Raw genomic sequence first — 20569 nt, 5'->3', positions numbered from 1 at the left:
CATCTGCTTGCTGAAAACATTTGAAGGCCTTCTGACTGGGTTCATATGCTAAAAGCTGTGAAAACATAAGAATACAAGGCCTGGCTTCTGCTTTTTGTAAAGAGATGCATTAGAAATCCCCATAATGTAGTAATCCCGTCAGTTGTTGTTTTATACGCACATTTTTGTGAAAGATATGAGCACTGTTAGCCCATCTCAGAGCCTTGTGGTGCCTTGTATTTCTCAGAAAATCATGTACAGCATACCAATGTTCCTACTTTTTTTTAAAGACATGGGAGTGATTTGCAGTAGAGTTGAGTTCAAGTGTAAAGTTTTAAGAAACCACATACCTTTTTCCTACTGGTTTCATGTAAACTTCCTAACGTTTTGACAGTGGCAAACAAGACACTTTGGCTTAGATGAAGTACAAATACATTGCATTCTTTTGTAGCAAAGAAAACAAAGGTAAGTGTGTGCCTTCAAATGTTTTTGAAATGTAGATCCCAAAATCATATATATATATATGCATGCTCATTTTTATACGACAACAGAGGGTACCAAATTGCCTATACCTGGCTACTAACAGAGTTTATTGCGTTAGCCATTTGGCTATAGCACATAGAAAAGAATCCAGGCAGAAACCTGCCACAATTATACAAAAATATGTTAGATACATTTGCAAAACAACAGATATAAAATCATGGTAGATAAAACAAGATATGGTAAAAGCAGTAATAAATCATGTAGCTATGGGTATTTCAGAATGTTTACAAAGGTCCAAGGCTAAAAGAAGTTAACCTATCGAGGTGGCCCTGAGTTTCAGGGCCTGCAAAATATAGATGGTTGGCGTCCACCAATAAGTATTTCATGCAGTCATCTTTCATGACGATGGACAGGGGAATTAATAGGAAGAGCCTCGGTCTTATCAAGTCATATAAAGAGCAGTGAAAGAAAAAGTGAATAAAGTCCTCTATCTTTCCCCTGTTGCACGGGCAAAGGCGAAGATCAGGAGGAGTGTTGGAAAATATACCCTGTAGGAATGCTGTAGGAATGGAGTGGAAGCGGGCAAGTGTGAAGGCTCTTGTTTGCATAGAATTCGTCAGGTCACTCAGATAGTGGACCAGAGATCTTACTGCCTTCATGCGGGGGAACTACGTAGATAGGCTGGCTGAGTTAGATAGAGCCAAATCCAACACTTCGTCCCTATCTAAAATCCATTTGCGGATTTTATCTTTATCCCATAAGGTCGAAGCGGCAAAGTCTGGGAGGGAATAGCGTTCGCAAATGATCGCCATGCCTTTTGACCAAGTATGACTGCTGGTAATGGCTAGAAAGGCTTGTTTGGCAAGTGACGAGTTTGAGGCTTCTGCAAGTGATTTATAGTAGGTGATTATCCTAATATGGGCTCTTGCGACTATAGATGGAAGTCCCAATTCCAATCTTAGTTGGGCAGATATGGTCTCGTTGGGGAGGCCCAAAATCTTTCTTGACCTGGCTACTAAATCCATGCATCTCTTTCTTCTTTTAAGTTTCAACCTTTTCTTTTTCCTCCCATTTCAGGGAAACACTGGTATTTTAATGGGCATGTTTTTGGTGTCCATTGTCATCTTGGTGGCCTTAGTAACTGTCTTGTCTGGCATTGGGGTTTGTGAACGGTGCAGCATTGGAAGTGGAGGAGTCTACTCAATGATTTCTACTGTCCTTGGAGGTCAAGTTGGGGGGACCATTGGCCTCCTCTATATTTTTGGTCAGGTAGGAATGCAACTTCTTCTTAAATAAATTATTTTGTGTGTGTATTTCCAGCCACCTTTCCCTTTTTTTGCTTGAGGCAATGATATACAAGCCCCTAGCTTATATTATGCTACTGAAGAAGATTTTTTAAATATTCAGTAGAAATTGTGCAATTGCAGAAATTATGAAAACTCTGTTATGTATGTATTTGTTATGTTATGAATAGACTTATGATTGTCTGTATTGGAACAGAAACATGGCTAATCAAGGTTCTGCACAGGGAATGCTTTTTAATGTAAGTCCAAGTTCTGGATGCCATTTGCTGTTCTGGAGAGCTAAACAAACACCTCAAAGGGAAATGTGGCTCCCAAGATTTGGGGGCTGCTGGGGAGGAATTTAGGTGGCTGAACATTTATTTCTTATTACTGCCACACAGAAGATGAGTGTGCCACATTTGTTACTTGCTTGTGAGGTATTTTAAGAGCTTAGAACCATATTTAAGCCAGGAGCGCTTGGGAATCATCCATGTACCGTATGACATTGATACCCAAGACAGCTGAAAATCAGCATAAAAATAAATAAATCAAGACCTCTTTGTGACTCCAATCAAACTGCCTTGACCAGCTATATAAAGAAATGATTTTGTATCATGATTATGTGATTATAATAATCATTCTTATAAAAGTATTTTAATTCATTAGTGAGGCCTCCACAATAATGTTTAATAATTACATACTATTATATTATTCCTTCATTTATACTTGTGATTGTGTGTGTTTTAGGTTGCCTTTCCCACTTATTCACACTCTTACAGTTTCTATTTAAGAAATACTTGACCAGCTTGCTACAAGCTTTTAAGATCTTTGGAATTATCCAATTTGGCACTTGTGATTTGTTAATTTTAATTCAGCAAAAGCCTCTGGGCAAGGAACCAGCTCGAGGAACATGGTGCCTATGAACTATATTCCATCAATGTAGACATCGTTTTGAAGTAGAGATTCCTAAGGTGATGGCAATTTGTCTGTAGCTTGAGTCTTTTGACAGAAAAGTTCTATCCTGGCCTCATTCACTGAACTCATTCACTACATGACAGCAATTATTTTTTCTAGCTTTTAGAAGGTCTAGCTATTCAAATTGGAAGACAGGTCAAACAAACCATAGATAACTTTAACCACACTTTGTTGGTATGGATGATGGACAAGCTGTGGTTAAGGAAAAAACCAAACTCCTCCATGTAGCTGTACCAGAGGAGGAGAGAGATTAGGGAGGGGAGGAGGAGGCAAGCTCAGTGCTCACTGTGACTTGTTCTGACTCATTCATATCATGCAATCTTTAGCTTAGGGCAACCTCCCCCATCTTGGTGCCCTCTAGATTGTTTTAGACTACGTCTCCCATCATTCCCAGCCAGCAGAGCCCAATGATCAGGGATGTTGAAAGCTGTAGTCCAAAACATCTGGAGGGGCATGTTGGGAGAAGGCTGGCTTAGGGTGATATTCGAATGAGGTCACTGAGTAATAACTATAAAAAAATGAGCCAATGTAATAAATAGGTACTTATCATGGTTGGTATAGAGCAGGCATAGGCAAACTTGGCCCTCCAGATGTTTTGGGACTACAACTCCCATCATCCCTAGCTAACAGGACCAGTGGTCAGGGAGTTGTAGTCCCAAAACATCTGGAGGGCCAAGTTTGCCTATGCCTGGTATAGAGGACATGCCAGTCAGGAAGCTAGAGAGGAATTTTATTGCCCCTCTCAAAAAGAGCAGAACAACAAAAGGAAACTCCGCTCAGATACAACTAAATCCAATGCCATCCAGTGACAAAATTATGTAATGGTATGATATATTTACACAGTATTTCAAGGCCGCCACAATAGATTGTTGTGTCTGAGGCGGACCAGAAAATGTGCCTGCCCCATCGGCAAGGGAAGAAGCAGGGAGTGGAAACAAGGGCGAGGAAACAAATCAGTACAGTATTTGTTGAAGACTGGTGTAGAGCCCAGGAAACCCCAGAGGGCAGTCCCACCATTTCATTGCTAGGGTTGGAAGGAGACCAACAGCGCCTCATTTTTGCTGAGAGGCCACTGCCCCACCCACCTGTCAAATTTGGCATTGGAGGATCTGGCCTGTGGACCCAAAAAGGTTCCACCCCCCCCCCAGTTGAAGATAATCTTCTTTTAGCATTAACTCCCTTTCTTTGCAACTTCTTCTCCAATGTGGTTTTACTAGACTTGTTCTGTTCTTGCTTCCTGGAAATTACTGGAAAATGTTTTTATTCCAGCAGATATTAGAAGGTTGAGTCAGGTGGCTGCCTTAACTGGACTGGGGCATTTTCTATCTGCCATCATGCTGCTAATACCACATTGTTTTTTAAATAACTGTAAGCTATATATTTAATTATTATTTATTTACGGAGTTTGTTTTATACCCATTTTATTGTTTGTTTGTTTTTCTAACATTTTAAGTTGCCGCAAGGGTCCACTTGCAGGCCGAGTAAAATAAATAAAATATTCCGCATCCTCCAGTTTATATGGCTTGTGACATACTACTTAGCAATTTCGTAACTGGAAGTACTTTTCAGTGTGTTGCAGGTGCTATGTACATTACTGGATTTTCTGAAAGTATCTCTGAACTCCTGGGCTTCAGTAACATTTGGGCCATAAGGGGCATCTCACTTGCTGTGCTGCTGGGTTTGCTTGGAATTAACCTTGCCGGTGTGAAATGGATAATCCGTCTCCAGCTGCTGCTTCTCTTCCTACTGGCAGTTTCCACGCTGGATTTTGTCATTGGATCTTTCACACACCTAGATCCAGGTAAATTTTGTATTGTTTATTTATCTACTTACCTATTGGACATGCAGTGGTACTTTGGTTCTTGAACGTAATCCGTTCTGCAAGTCTGTTCGACTTCCGAAACGTTTGAAAATCAAGGTGCGGCTTCCGATTGGCGCACACGCGCCGGAAACAATAGCCAACAGCCGCATTGGATGTTCGGCTTCCGAAAAACGTTCAAAAACCGGAACACTTACTTCCGGTTTTCAAATGTTTTTTGGAAGCTGGAAAACGCTTACTTCCAGGTTTTCAGCGTTTGGGAGCCGAAATGTTCGAGTACCAAGGCGTTCGAGAACCAAGGTTCCACTGTATTTATTACCCGCCCTTGACCAAAGGTTCCAGGGTATGCTACATCATAATAAAAACCAGTTAAAATATGATACATAAATAATGACTCACTAAAAGTACAGTACAACCAGTAAAATCATGAACAGAGGATGAACCGTGATCAAATGTTTCCAAAATTTGGGTGGAAAACGATGCGCTTTTCCATGTTTTCTTAATTTCTCTGAAGTTGCGGCTAGATGCACAAGAGGCAGGCTGGAGGTCAGAAAATGGGAGCCACCGTATCAAGAAGTCCCTCATATGCTGTCATCCCGCAGCATCCCTGAGGGACCACTTTCCACCACCATGAGGCGACCTCAAGCAACTGACTTCTTTTTCCAGTTGCTAGGCCCCTTTACAGCTGTGTGAGGGAGTTCCATGCAATTCTATGTCTATCAGTTGTTGTCTCCATGAGTTTCGTATTTGTACCTAAAATCCCCTTATATTTAAAGATCTTTACCTCTTTGCTACTTCAAATGCATTTTGACTTGCATATATCTATTGCCTGACCAATCCCATAAAACTACCCAAGATAGCTAATGTAGCTACTACATGTTGATTATAGTATCCTATTAAGGATTGGAGAGCCTTCCCACTTGTGCAAGTGAAGTTTGTTTTTATTTTACCATGAAATTGGCTACATAAAGTGAAATAGAATAATACTTAATCACTGTTACATCTTTTAAAAGAGATGCATGCTGCAAACGATGGCACAAATATGAATTTTTAGTGTGATTTGTTCTTGATCATTCTGTTAAATTTAAGTACATAAAATTAAGTGTAGTTGCACAACTAAACAGAAGGTGTCACTTCAGATTCATTTTTTTGTTATCCCACTGCTTGCTTGCTTGCTTTCTTTCTTTCTTTCTTTCTTTCTTTCTTTCTTTCTTTCTTTCCTTCTTTCTTTCTTTCTTTCTTTCTTTCTTTCTTTCTTTCTTTCTTTCTTTCTTTCTTCGGTGTTGCTTTTATTTGTGAAATCTACATTGAAGTTAAAGGTTGGAAACCAGCACAGGAAAATGATTCACTTTTCAAAGGTCCTAACATTTTTGCAGTCGTGTTTAATGAGTCCAAATTATAAGAACAGGTGTGAGTTTTACAGTTACCTGACAGTTTGGGTGAAAGGCTGCTGGGGTTGGTGATTGCTGAAGCTCTGATTCTACACATATTTTCAGTAAGCCTTATTGTACACAGTTGGATTTAGGGGAAATATAAATGTAATCATAAATAAACAAACTTTTATATCCTCAAAGGAGCAAAATATATGGTTCTCCTCTGTGTAATCATCACAAGTTAAAATAGTATTTGGACATGTTCACAGCACCTGTCCTTTCGTTACTAAATGAATCGTCATTTCTCACACATCTTAGATTAGGGTTAGGGTTTCTGATAGGAAAGAGACCCGTTTCTCGGTCAAAATGAAAGCATGTGCTTCTGAGGTAAGAGATGGAAGAATTAGCATATTATGCATGGCACACCAAATACTAAAATATCTCACTTGTTCTACTTTTTCAGAAATGTAGCTGTCTGTAGTTTACAGTGCTTTTTTGTATGTGAGTCCCTCCCTCCTTTTAATTACTCATATAAACTTTATTTGGAATGTCCTGCATTACTGCAGATGTCCTCTGTGTGGTATCTGAGCTTTGAATAAGCTGGGCATTAAAAAGATTGTGCTCAGAATGTGTGTTTGAAAAGTGGCAGCATTCTTAAGAAGTGTGTGTGTGTGTGTGTGTATAAGGGTGGATATGCATTCCCCTCTGAGCCTCATGAATTTCAAAGGCACTTAATAAATCGACATAGATTTTTTTAAAGAGTTCTTTTCTAACAAAGACAAATGGTCAATAAATGCTAAAAATAACAGTAGCTACTGCAGCTGTGCAAGACATTGCTATCTAGCCTCAATACTATTTGCATGTAGCATCTTGGCCCCCCCCCAATAATTATTCTGAGCTTTTAACACATTATTAGTAGTTTGCTGCTGTCGTACTTTAAGCAAGTCCACATGGAAACTTCTCTCAGGAGCTTTGATGTGATTTAGAATGCAATCAAATAATTGAGAATTTTATATAGGGATCTAAAGGAATGATAATCAACGTGAGGATGCAAAACAATGGAATCTGATTCTGACATTTTTCACAATATGGGTGTGTTCTAACCATGCAAGTTTCAGTTAAGTGATACAGCACATCTACAAAATAATTTCAATCAATAACAATCAATAACAATTTATTCGACCGTCAGTCAGAACACAATCATCCATGCAAATTTTAAAAACCTGAGACAACTCAGAGGGGTTTACACTAAAACATACAGTAAAAGTAAATTATACATAAAAACCCATATCGATACCATCGATTTTGACCTTACGCTGTTTAAGGGCCAAAAAAAGAAATTTGGCCACCTCAAAAGTTGTGGTGCCAGTAAAATTATTCAGCAAAAACGAAACCTGACATTCTCCATCTACCAGGCTAAGGTGGCCTAAGAGTGGAGCTATCAGTTTCTGTCTAAGAGCAACATGTTTTGCTGCATCGTGGTCTCTCCACTTGTAACTAGAACATTTAATTTACAGGTATCAGCCTCCATTGGAAATACTGATAAGTATTAACTATACTGCTCTTAAAAATATAAAACCGATACTAATTAGGCTTTTAAAAGAGCTTTCACCAAGCTCCTAGGGTGTCACAGAGAGAGAAAACATATTTTAACACATTTTAGACTTACTCATCACAATCATCTTTAAAATATTCCCCCTTTTAAACTTTCTAGGGGGGAAGAAACTCACACCCAGACTTGTGTACACCCTCCTTTTGGTTCTCAAATCAATTCTACTACGTGATTATGCTTGGGTGGAGTTTCCTTGCTGTATCACTCCCATTTCCTCAACTGCACACACACACATACACACCAATATTATCCCAGTGTTCAGTCACTTCCTTCCCCTTGTTGCTTTTATTTTTAGAATTTCAAGGCAGAGACACATTTTTACATTTAGAGGGTTTTCTCAGATGGGGTTCCCATCTTCCTGTATAAGTTCTTCCCTAAAATAATATCTCTACATTGTATAATCCTGGAAGTAAAGGAACTCCTGTTTGATTTTGTTGTTAGGTCACATTAAAACAGCTGCATCTTTTCCACAAAGCATAAAGTTCTGGGGTCTTTATGGATCTTTCTGGACAGTATATCTCATTTCACCCCCATTCCCCCAGGATTGTCATTTGGAAGAGGAGATCAGAAGCAGACCTCAGATGTATGCACTCTCTGCTCTTCTTCCTTGAATAAGAGAATAATTGGCCAGGGAGATATTAGACCCTATGAGGTTAAACTTTCTAAAGAGTGAGCTTTGTTTCCAAGGGTTTTGTGGGTAGGGAATAGAATGTAGTAATTCTCAGTTCAGTCACTTTTCCTTGCAGTGGGGTCAGGATAGGAGCTTGAGGCCTACTCATAGTTACCATCCTAGGTGGGAAAATGTTGTATGAACAAGTAGATTTTGGTAGATAGCTAGCTTGTTAAATGTGAAATGGCATCCATTTTTCTTAGTGTCTGTGCAGTTGTCTTGAGGAGATCTCAGCTGCTATTGAAGGGCACACATAATAGCAGCTTTTAACATTATTTTATCCCTAAGGATGTTCTGGTTTTGCAGAACTGGGAGTGGTACAATGGGATGGTTCCTGAAAATGAATCAGAAGGCCTTGCATTTCTATCCAATTCACAGGGAGGGGTAGGCAATGCCAATCATGTGAATCCCAGAGTTCTTCAAGTGGAAGATATGACCTACAACAATCACCAGCAGCAGCAAAAACATAACTCACCCACAAACTCAGACTTATAAAACAATCTTAACACCTTATCTGTTCAGGTGATGGTAGGATTAGGAGTAGTAGAGGCTTATTTCCACTAGGTTCTGCTGGTGAGTGGGTCTCCACCATCACAGCCCCCCTCCCCTTTGCCTACCGACAGCATGGACTATTGACAGGATAATGGTTCTGGTGTTCCCACCGGCTGTAGCCTCAGAAAAGGAGTGGCAGTTGGGTAGAGATGGGCTGGCGATGGGTCTGATGCAACCTAAGCCAGCCCAGTAGCCAGAGAGTGGCCTGATCTGCACCTTTCTACCCCACTGCCTGCTGCTCGCACAGCAAAAATTTAGTAGAATTACCTCCCCAAGCTTTCCAAATTTTCATGTCGGTGACACGCTTTGTAGACATGCATCATTTCGCGACACAGTAATTCAGCTTTACTAGCAAACTGGAGGTTAAACTAATCCCTTTCCAGCCCCGGAAGGAGCGAGGGGAACATTTGCATGGCACACCTACACACTGCAGCCGACACACTAACGTGTCACAACACACGGTTTGGAAAGCTCTTCCCCTCCCCCCCTTTGCCCTGGCTGTCATGAACAGTAGGGTTTCAAACGTGGTGGTCCTTTCATTCCATTCAGCCCCCCTGTTCCCTAGCCGTGAGATAGGATTGCTCCCTAAATGCCCTTCTGGAACATATCATTGCAAATGTACGTAGGGCATTCATTTTAACAGTGCTCAGATTCAGCTGTTTGGAGGTTATGCTTGAAAAGGAAGACAGATAAAAAGAGGGGAAACTTCAGAGGAGAACAATCATAGCTTAATTTGAGACAGAGTTCCTCACAATCCTAGGCACATGTGAAGTGGATTTTTCTGAGGTTAAAAAAACTTCTGGGACAAAGTGCAAGGTGACAGAGAGGGACCAGATGCAAAGAAAGCCAGATCTCTTCTACCTAGAAGAGAGAATGTGATCAAAGCAACCTTCTTTACGCTTGGATACGAGCTGCACATTCTCCTTTCTACCAAATTGGACACAACTATTTGTATCTGTTCATCGTAAGCCAGGAGTTGAGAACCAGTAGCTCCAAATCCAGTCATACCCAGCCCACATAGCCCATGGGAATTGTAGGGCAGAAATATCTGAAGGGCCACAGGGTTTCCCACCTATGTATTAGATACTCATTTTTTAAGGAAAAGCATGTGGTTTCCTTCCCCCGTAATACTTTTGCCTCCCAAAACCTGAAAGCCAGAGCTAGATCTAACTTCTCCATTCTGAGATAGGTCGTACAAGAATCTACATTGCATTATACACTAAGGAAGGGGTGAGGAACCTTCGTCAGGCAAAGAGTCATATTCCAGTGGCCATTTGCCCAGTGGTGGGCAGGACCTGGAGCAAAATTGCACAGAGCCACCAATGTGAATTTACTCACGCGACCCTCTGCATCTTCCACCTTGGCAAGCAAAAAGCATCGGCAAATAACATTCTATCCAGGCAAAAACAGTAGAGATGGATGCAGATCTGGGGCTGTAAGCAGGGGCAGCCAGCGCATTAGGTGAGGTGAGGCCATTTGCTTCAGGTGGCGGATCCGACCTCCCCACCCCTGCCGGTGTGCTGCTTCCAGGCCTACCGCGGCTTCACCAGTGCCACCAGCGCAGCCCTGTTGCCTTTGCTGCTGTGCTGCATTGTGGCAGGTGACGGTACAGTTGTGGTGATGGGGCTGGCCTGTGGTAGTGGCAGGACGTTTTGCCTATAGCGACAACGTCTCTGGTTGGCCCTGGGGTAAGGCATGTGGTCTGTGGGGAGTTATGTGCTAGAGTAGGCACATAGGTCACTTAGCCGCAGTCTCCCCCACTATGGTGAGATGAATTGTATTTCTATTAAAGTTATATAATTTAAACATTAGCATCTATCCATAGAAAGCATCACATGCAAATTTATGCAAATAATTTTATCCTCTCTCCCTTTCTTTTGCAATGGGAACCCCTGCTTTGAAAACGCAAACCCTTGCTGTGGGAAATGGGAGTGGGCAGAAGACTAGATTTCTTTTCCATCTTATATTAGTGTGCTTGCATCATGCGAGATAAAAACCCTTGCTGTGGGATATGTAGTATTCTTTCATATTCACAGTTAGGGAAGGTGCGAATGAAAGGGCTCCAATTCCCACTGGGTCATAGGGCACTAATTGCAAAATTTCAAGCAGCTTGGCATTTCTAATTAGGAATTATGTACATACCCAAAAGGAAGTGTGTTCTTTAACTCAAGTACAGAACCAAGCTTAGAAAATCCTGTAGGCAGCCCTGCAGTTCATTTTCAAGGACTCTTAGTAAAGTACCAAAATGGAAATAAAGAAGTTAAGAGTCCTTCCTAATGATACTCCCTAGTTTTCATTATCCTAGCATTTATCTGTAATTCTTTTGGGCTGCGATTCCTTCCAAGCAACACTCTGCACAGAGGCATCCATTTTCCTGTTTTGTCAATTATTTTTAGGAATCCTATTAAAACAAAGCTATGTAAGGATGTAAATTTAAAAAAGTAGGTGGCTTTTTTATTCCTTCTAGACAAAATCTGTTAATAATTTCCAACATTTTGTTGTTGCTGGGTATTGTTTTGTTTCACAAGAAAGATTTAAGAAGAAACTGATGTTGCAGGCATTTTGTTTTTAAGCAAAATAGTTTCTCTTTGTGTTTCTTGCTAGGACTTTTAATTGGATATTTATATATCTGATAAAGTTAGGACAGGAACATCTGGCTTGTTTTATGTTTCATGATTATACCAAATTGGTAACCATTTGCCATACATGGTAATGCTAAAGATGCTATTTTTATCTTATCCTCTTTTTTGTGTACTGGATAAAGTTGAGAATCAGCAACATCATTAACAAAGGAATACAGGCAAGTGGATGCTCAGAATCACTAGTGCGGATGGTGAATGTATTTTGGTAAATTTATAACCTTGCACAAGCCAAAACAACAGTAAGCAAGCAAGCAAGCAAGCAAACCCAGCACCAAATTGAGATTAAGGATGCAAGAACATCCCTGAATCCATTCAGCCATTCCTTCACACTTTCATCTGGTTTTTTCTGTTCTGCAGTTGGTTTACTTAGCATGTCCATCTTCTGTTTTCTTGTTCACTGATGCAGAAATATATGTAATTTTCAATGTATTTCACAGTGCAGGATATATGTGCATGTTTCAGCCATCTACAGATATTTATAAATCAATTTCCTTCCCTGTGTGTTCCTTTTCAAAATTAATGAATTTCCAGAGGGGTAGCTCTATTAGTTTTGTGCTGCAAAAGTTAATGAAGTAGCTAATGGCCCCAGACCACCTGTTGTGGCAATCCTAACCATGTCTACTCAAAAGATAGTTCCATTGAATTCAGTAGGGCTTATTCCCAGGTAGGTGTGTGGGGTGTAAGGGAAGGGGTAGTACCTCTGATGGGGGACACGTTGTGCACCTTCTGGGGGTAGTTTGTCCACCTTTGGTCCCCACCCTGCACTCAGCTCTCACCTGTGGGTCCTAGAAGCTGTCAGCATGTGACAGCTGCCACACCCCAGGAATGGCTTCGACTGGCTTGCTGAACCAGGTGAGGGTAGCCTATGGGTCTCAAAACCTTGGTGAGTTAGGCATTTCCCCTGCATGTGATGGCAAGCTCCGGCAGATTGAGTGGATGAGTCCAACGTTCCAGAAGGTGGTTTCTGCATGTGCTGTAGAGGGAAGTGAAGGTCAGATGGGGCTTGTCAACCTGGGAATGTAGCCTATCTAGGAGAAGGAAAACTCTGATCCTAAACCTACTCTGCCTTGCGGGATATCTTTGGGAGAAGAAAAGCCTAAGGAGTAAACACTACACAAATCCAGAGTGGAGTTCCTAAGACGGTTGGATGGTGCCTTGTACACTTCCTTCCAGCAACTCCTGCAGCCAAACTGGTGCCAAACATATTGCTCTGCTTTCCTTTGAACCACATCAGTGAGGCTGAGAGAGGAGTCTTGTCATCTGGGCAGCCCGGGACACTTCCTAGGTTTGTGTCTCGGGGAGGGCACTTTAGTGCTGCCAGTGCAGAATTTTGACTTCACCGCCAGAGGCATACTCCATTGTCTCTCAACAGTTCCCAGGTAAATGGGTTTAGGATTGCAGGTTTGCTATGATTTTGCAGTTCAGTACAAACAAAATCATGTCGCATTTCCCTCACTCAGGTGCCAAGAAAGGAAGCACTCTGTTTTTATTGTGCAACAAATCCTGTGGGCACCTTAAACATTTTACCAAGCACTATCCTGCACACATTGCAGTGTCAGTTATGTAAGCACTTTCTGTAATGCAGCATTTTATTTCATAAATTCATATTTCATGCTGAAAATGGCTGTGTGTGCACATCTGCTGAAACGTAGCACACAAGTTAATCTATATTTTAAATGTTTGTAGCAAGCATGATTTTGAAAACGTCAGACTTTTAACTGAGGGGCACAGATAAAGTCAGCAGGTGTAAAAAGAGATCAGTTCTTTCCAAGTGTAAAGAACAATAATGAATGTTGCATTCCATTGATTTTTGGAAGCAGGTTAAGGCTGCAATCGTTTCTCTAGGTGCTTTAAGTTCTACATCAAATTCATCTACCAGTCACTTGCACTTCTCTACTGCGATAAAGATCTTACTAGCTTCCCTGTATTGTTTCATTATTCCCAGCGAGATTGTGTTGCCTATGCCTGCTGTAGTTCTGCCTGAAATTGAAACGAACCCAAGGAATTTTTTATGTACAAATACAAATGCATTCCCATCACTTTCTTCCCCAAATCTTCCACCTAGATACAGTTCTATGTAAGACATATCTATGGTTTCAGGGAAGTGTTAGCCTTCACAATAATATCTTGCTTAAAATTTGGCCACACAATTTGATTAACTTGATCTGTATTCTTGCAGAGGTAGGGGTGTGTGTGTGTGTGTGTGTGTATAAAATACCCTGCCACTCTTCAGAGTATGCCAGACACGTGTAGGTGAGGGAGTGCTGTGGACATAATACTATATACATTTACTGTACAAACTGCTAACATGAAGAGTCCTAGTTTAAGGAAACTTCATGTATTCATGTGAGATACAAGCTTTTAACGAGGTGAAAGGATATATAAAGCACAAACAGTAACAAATCATAATGTGCCTTCCTTGTTCAAATGCAATGTCATTTTGGGCAGCTTGACACATAATTCTAAATGGCAATATGGTCTCCTTCCAGTTCTGTGACTCTTAGCCGCATTATTTCATGAATGCATTATTTTGCTGTGCTGTTATTGTGGATTATTTAACCACCTTACATTATAATTTACCATGGGGTTATTTTTTTGTACAAATTTTTATTAATGCCATCATTAATACTTGTTTACTGGAAAGAGAAGAAGCAGTATGTGTGTGTTTAATATGATATAGGTCTCTTAATTTTTTCTTATGTTTTGGGGATTCAGCAGAGATAATGCATAGTCTTAACTATGGACAGCCCAGCACCTGACGTTGAGAGGCAGTGGGGCACTGACTGGTCAGTGGGGCACTGACCATAGGCCAGTCTATTCTATTCACTTAGTAGCAAAAAGAAACACTAATGCCGATTGTAAATTAAGGTTATCTTTCGTTGAGGATTTCTGCAAAGAAACAAATGTTAACAGGATGTCTGCTGAGCTTGGGTGGAACACCAGATGACACTCACACCCACACCCTGTGGGTTGGGAAAGCTATATGCTTCAAAACATTACTTTAACATTTCAGGATATAAACAGTTCAACACAGTTTTGAAAGAGAATGCATAGGGACATTGTATGTGACATATATGTAAAATATATATCATATTTTTCCATCTATAAGACACCCCCAAGTATAAGACGCCCCCTGTTTTGGGGGACTCAGATTTAAGGAAATGGGGGGAGATGGCCCTGAGTATAAGAAGCCCCCTAAATTTTAACATTATTTTTTTAGCAAAAAAACCTAGTCTTATACACAGAAAAATACGGTATGGAGAAAGATGTTGATGTGCAACTAATCACACACATCGCCCAGGCATTGCCCTCCTGATTGCTACTGACTTGAAATACATCTGGAAATTGGCATTGAATTCCTGAGCTGCAAAACTACTGAACAAAAACAGCAGCAGAAATCCCATGCAGCTACTGAACAAGGTAGACACCATGGGTGAACAAAGTAGGAGACTGCTAATGCGATCTTTTATTTTTTTTTAAAAAAACAACCCACCCTGCTTGCTTCCACCCACATTTTTCCAATTATAGCGCATTGAATTGATGTGACATCACTCTTGACCATAGGCCAGTCTATTCAACAGTCTGGTGAAGAAATTTATTAACTGGTTACCTGCCAATTGTCTGGAGTCCGGATTGCAGTGCAGACGTATTTCTTTCTTTTTAATGATAACATTGTTTGGGGGCCTTACATTGACAAGCCCACAGAGGCCTGCAGGATCTCTGAAGTAGATATTCCAGAGACAGATCATGGCTAAAATAAAAGATGTACTAATGGGTAAATCTACTTTAGATGCAGAAGGGATGGGAGGAACGTTTAACTGTTTCAGTTTACCAACACCAGTACATACAAACACTTCTCTTTTTGGCAGACAGAACAGTAATACGTAGCTATCTATCACTTTGTAGTTTGCTTTAGGTAAAGGTAAAGGGACCCCTGACCATTAGGTCCAGTCGCAGATGACTGGGGTTGTGGCGCTCATCTCACTTTACTGGCTGAGGGAGCCAGCGTACAGCTTCCGGGTCATGTGGCCAGCATGACTAAGCCACTTCTAGTGAACCAGAGCAGTGCACGGAAACGCCGTTTACCTTCCTGCCAGAGTGGGAGTGGTCAGTGTGGTTGGGCCAGTGGCACACACATGGGCGTAGCCAGGATTTTTGTTGGGGGGGGGCAGAACTTCGTGGAGGGGGGGGTCTTTGTTGGGGGGGGCAGGACTTTTGAAAGGGGGAGCAGAACCAGTGTGATTGGTCAGTTAAGTATTTCTATTGTTTCACTTGATCTGGGGATGCAGCTGCCCCCCCCATGGGCATACAACTGACCTGGTCAGTTGCATTACTGCTGCTTACCCAGAGGTAGAGAGAGGAGCGAGATGCCAGTGAGATTGGCTCATCTGGAGCTCTCTGGTGTGTTTGCACCCTGCTAACTACTCCATCACCTTCTCCATCCCCTCCACATCATGGTAAGCAGCAGTGATGCAACTGACCCGAGGTCAGGTAAGTCCTGCTGCCTAACCAAGCCAATACTCCATAATGGGTATTACAATCTCCGCAAAGTTTCATCAGCTGTGAATAGCACCTGCTGAGGAAAATTAAACTTTGCAAGCGTTGAGTTCCTGGATCAAAACACACCTCTCTTGAGCTCCCCTTTGATTTAAGATTAGCATTGCAGTCCCAAGCACACAAGTGAGGCTGTTGAACACAATGGGACTTACTTCCCAGGAAACATGCATAGTGTTGCCCTGCATAAAATGTGAAGTCTGCTTCGCTGTAATTGTGGAAATGTGAAGCATTTTAATGTGTGAGGCTTTACTCTGTTTTTTAGCTGTTGTTAAATTTGTACTAGAATGTTAATTGAATGGATAAATATATTAAAATGCCTGATTAAGTATGGTGTATGGGAGGCAGGATGTCTGAATTGGCATTCTGAATACCGGTATGTCCTGGCTGATGCACTAGGGCCTATAACTCCATGGTAGAACACATACTTTTTCATGCAGGAGGTCCCAGATTCACCCCCTGATATCTGGATGAAAAATAATATTGGAGTAGGCCATGGATAGATGTTATTCTGCCCTCCTACAATTTCTATCATTCCTGATCGTTCGCCATGCTGACTGTGTCGGATGGGAGTTGTGCAGTAGAGATAGAGCACTGCTTTCTCCTGGACCTGGCTGTGCTAAGCAAGATGGACCAATATTTGATCTCAGTGTATGGCCTCCTTGTATAATCATATGACAAAAGCTGTGGCCATCTAGGCCAATGGAGTCATTTCAGAGCCTTACAAAATAAATTCTCCCATTCTTTGCCTCAACAAAGAATTGCATTAAGCACTACTCATATTTAATGGCCAAAATAAGATTTGGGCCAACCCAGCTTGCATATCAGTTTCATGCTCTGCCATATAACAATAGTAATATGGTAAGTATGCGACAAGTTAGCAGTTTGATTCTAGAAGAGCGTGGGTAGTTGTTTCCATTTGTGTTTTAGTTCTCTACTTGCACCTCTGTTGCCACTTTCCCCAAAAGCTTTTAGTTGCCTCTAGCACCTATGCTTCACTTCTGGTGATTATCGTGATATATATTACTCTTAGGTAAGTGCATATAGGATTGTAACCTTTATAGTTTCGATTGCCCAAACAATTTAGAAGTTATTTTTGAAGCATAGCTTCATCAGTTGCTTGTATAACTTTTCTGCTGTGTGTTTTTAATTCCACCTCTGCCTTCAGTTTGTAAACCATTCTTCAGAAATATTATCGCTGACATACATTAGGTGATAATCGCAAAGGGCACCTGTTTGCTTTATCGCATAATAAGATAGTACTTGAAAGACTTGACATGAGAGTCTGGTGGAAAGAAATACCTCTTTGAACAACTTGGGAAGTGCTAAGGATGTAGTGAGATAGCAATGGCTGTTAGGGGAAAAGATACTTTAAAATTGAGGAAAAACAACAGGAATCTATTTTGATAGACTTGTTTTCTCTCTGACGTTGGTCATAGGATGGGAGTTGGTCAATAAAGTGGGCTGGGCAGACGGTATCTTAAAGTTCCATTCCCTGTTCTCGAGCTTTTTACCATTTCCATCACGATAATAAAATGGCATTATTCTCTACCATCATTAAGCTTTGTTTTCTTTCATTTTAATTAATCTTTTATCTGTGCATTGTAAGAATTTTTCCATCTGGACTAGCCAACAGTTAGCTTTGAAAAGGTTTTGTCACAGTCCACAGTGCTTCTGCTTCTAAGCTTTTTCATTTTCCAATTGCAAAACCAACTTGCTTTTCTGTCTTTTCCTTTTTTTCTACTCTAAATCCAGCATTCTATAACCCATTTCCCCCCCAAACAAAATGGCAACTAAGCTCTCTTTGCATAGATCCTTTGTCTTACACAGGTTGATAAAAAAAACAACAACCAAGGGGCCAAATACATCAGAGGATCACCATTTCTTAAAGATACGGCTCTGCATTCTACAAACAAGTCCCATCAGTGCAAAGATTTTCTGAGACAAGTGTACAAGTGTACCTCACCAGGGAAGGCATCCCACAAATTGGGAAGCTGCCAGTAAGAAGGCCTCCACCCAATGGTGGCAGCATCACCCAGAGGGCCCCCTCTGTTGATCCTAAGACCCAATAACACCAGGTCTGATGGCATATTGATTGGGTGGGTTGGTTAGTGGTAAGTTGCTTTGGGTTACTTTGAGCAAGATAAAGCAACAAGCAAAACAAACAACCAAGCAAGCAAGCTATTGTCATATGTCAGCAGATATGCCTCCAGAGCAGACTTTCCCCCTCATCTGCTCAATATTGGCTAGCAAAATAATGCTATTGTGTTTAGAATTCCACCCCTCCAGCCCCCACCTTACCAGTGAGAGAAGGGCTGCAGTGTCATCACTAGATATTACATCGGAGTTGTGGAGAAGAGACACCAGGTTGCAGCTCTTGATGGCAGCCACACATGCCACGTAACATCTGATTTGGCCCTAAGATGCTTCAAATATCAGGAGAGGCAAGGAATATTAACATTTCAAATAAACAAATAAAAAGTGCTAATGCACCCCAAAATTGGCACCATTAAATTGCTGAACTCTTTAACCTATGCAAATAATGCAAGACTGGCCCACATTGTGCTATTTATTGCTTATTTGTCATAATTTGTTGTGTTTCTGCTTATTTTCCCTTATGGCTTGTAAGATTTCAGTGGGTATTTTACACACACTTTCAAGCCCTATGGGCTAGTAGCATGCGCTTGTTTTTTTTAAAATGAATGCTGAGATTCTCAGATTGCCCAAATCTTTGTCATGTTCTATTTTCTGTATTTGTGTGGTATACGTAATCATAGAAATTGCCAAATATACATAGAACTGCCTGTGTTGAATTATACAGATGCAGGTGCAGAATTGATGTGGTTTCTTCATTGGCTTGAGTTTGTGTACAGACATGATCTTCCCATTGGAATTGTGGGCATAAAAATATTTGCGTGTTGTAGCTAGAGATGAGTCACCCCTGGGGGTCCTGCAGTAATGTAGCTGCCTGCATGTTAAAAGAAGTCCCCTTTGTCTCTCTGCACATGAATAATGCAGCGTGACCTAAATAGCAAACTGTTCCCACTTCACTGGCATTGACAGCAGCTGGGGCAACAGGTGGAATGCATTCTTCTATCTCCCCTACAGGGCAGCTTTCAGGAGAGGGTTAACATGGGGGGGACCCTGAGCAGCTGGCCACTGATAGGAAATTGTATTGTACAGTGGCTTTAAATGGGAAGGTTTGGGAGATCAGCTCAGAATCAGCAAACAGTGACTTGGAAGGAACAAACAGTCAGTGCTTCTGAAGGGTGGTGATTTCCTTTTGGATAAACACGTCATTAATCTGAGGGAGCACATTCTTTTCCATCAAAAGATAAGGAGGCCAAATAGCCTTTCTCAGGGCTGGGCCTCAGTTAGATTGTTTTTACCCCTTCAACCACAGTCCTATGTAAGCTCTCCTTTAAGGAGGTTTTGCTTTGCTTGTCATGTGGAATCAGGAATCAGTTGTGATTGAGTGTTTGACAGTGTTGTTGTAGTCTAGAAGACGTAGAAAGGGAAGATAGAAAGCAAGATTCTTAAATAAACATTCCTTCCTCCCAATAAGGCCTCAACTAAAAATCTTCCTTTTTCCTATTCTTTCTACATCTGAGGTAACATTGCCAACCAGCCACTCATTGACAATTCTGAATGTTCTATCCTCAAAATAAATGAATTATACTTCGTGCTGGATTTGTTCTGAAGTCTACAACCTTTGTTTCATGTGGGCATCTTTCTTTGTTTAATGTAGTACATCATACTACATTTTGAATTATGGTGCTGGAGGAGACTCTTGAGAGTCCCATGGACTGCAAAAAGATCAAACTTATCCACCCTTAAAGAAATCAGCCCCGAGTGCTCACTGGAAGGACAGATCCTGAAGTTGAGGTTCCAGTACTTTGCTCACCTCACGAGAAGAGAAGACTCCCTGGAAAAGACCCTGATGTTGGGAAAGATGGAGGGCACAAGGAGAAGGGGATGACAGAGGATGAGATGGTTGGACAGTGTTCTCGAAGTGACTAGCATGAGTTTGGCCAAACTGCAGGAGGCAGTGAAAGATAGGTGTGCTCTGGTCCATGGGGTCATGAAGAGTCGGACACAACTGAACAACAACAACAACAACAAGTACATCATAATCCTGGTGTGCACAATGGTCTGGACTAGATGAGCTCTGAGACCTTTCCAACACCTGTGATACCAGTCTAGTACCTTGAGACCTTCTGTGCAAATCTCCCCTGCAGAAGTGTGTTCATGAGCTTAGCCCATTATTCGTGTTTTAGGGATAGAAGGGTACTTAAAAGAAGAACCGCATTTTAAGTGAAAAACTATGGTGCTGATACTAGACTGACTTTATCACTTATCTAGTGCAATCTCCCGTAGACCTGCAGCAGGACTGGCATCGTACCAACTGAACATACTGAAAACTTTGTCTTGATTTCATAGACTGGCTGGATGCAGAGGAATGATAGGAGGCACCAAGTGGAGAACCCCCAGGGGGAAGAAGTTTCAGAGCCAGGGGATTGGTGGTCGGATGACAAGTGGTCAGAAGGAGAAGAGGGAGCAGACTGGGAGGGGAGGTGTCAGAAGCAGAATAAGTGGCAGGCATTAGTGAACAGGGAAAGGCCGTGGC

At 41.4% G+C, this 20569-nt stretch overlaps 1 protein-coding gene across 3 annotated transcripts in view; it reads left to right on the top strand.

Annotated features, from left to right (window-relative positions):
* Positions 1 to 20569, top strand: part of SLC12A8 (solute carrier family 12 member 8) — a 60280-nt gene that overhangs the window by 10253 nt on the left and 29458 nt on the right. For all 3 annotated transcript variants that reach the window (XM_033163209.1, XM_033163194.1, XM_033163201.1), the window contains 2 exons: positions 1540 to 1731; positions 4290 to 4521. In XM_033163209.1, the coding sequence (XP_033019100.1) occupies positions 1540 to 1731; positions 4290 to 4521 (424 nt within the window). The remainder of the gene's footprint in view (positions 1 to 1539; positions 1732 to 4289; positions 4522 to 20569) is intronic.

Source organism: Lacerta agilis, chromosome 1, assembly GCF_009819535.1.
Source record: "Lacerta agilis isolate rLacAgi1 chromosome 1, rLacAgi1.pri, whole genome shotgun sequence".
NCBI classification, from domain to species: domain Eukaryota; kingdom Metazoa; phylum Chordata; class Lepidosauria; order Squamata; family Lacertidae; genus Lacerta; species Lacerta agilis.
Note: the sequence above shows the minus strand (reverse complement) of the source record. Positions and strands in the feature narration are given on the sequence as shown.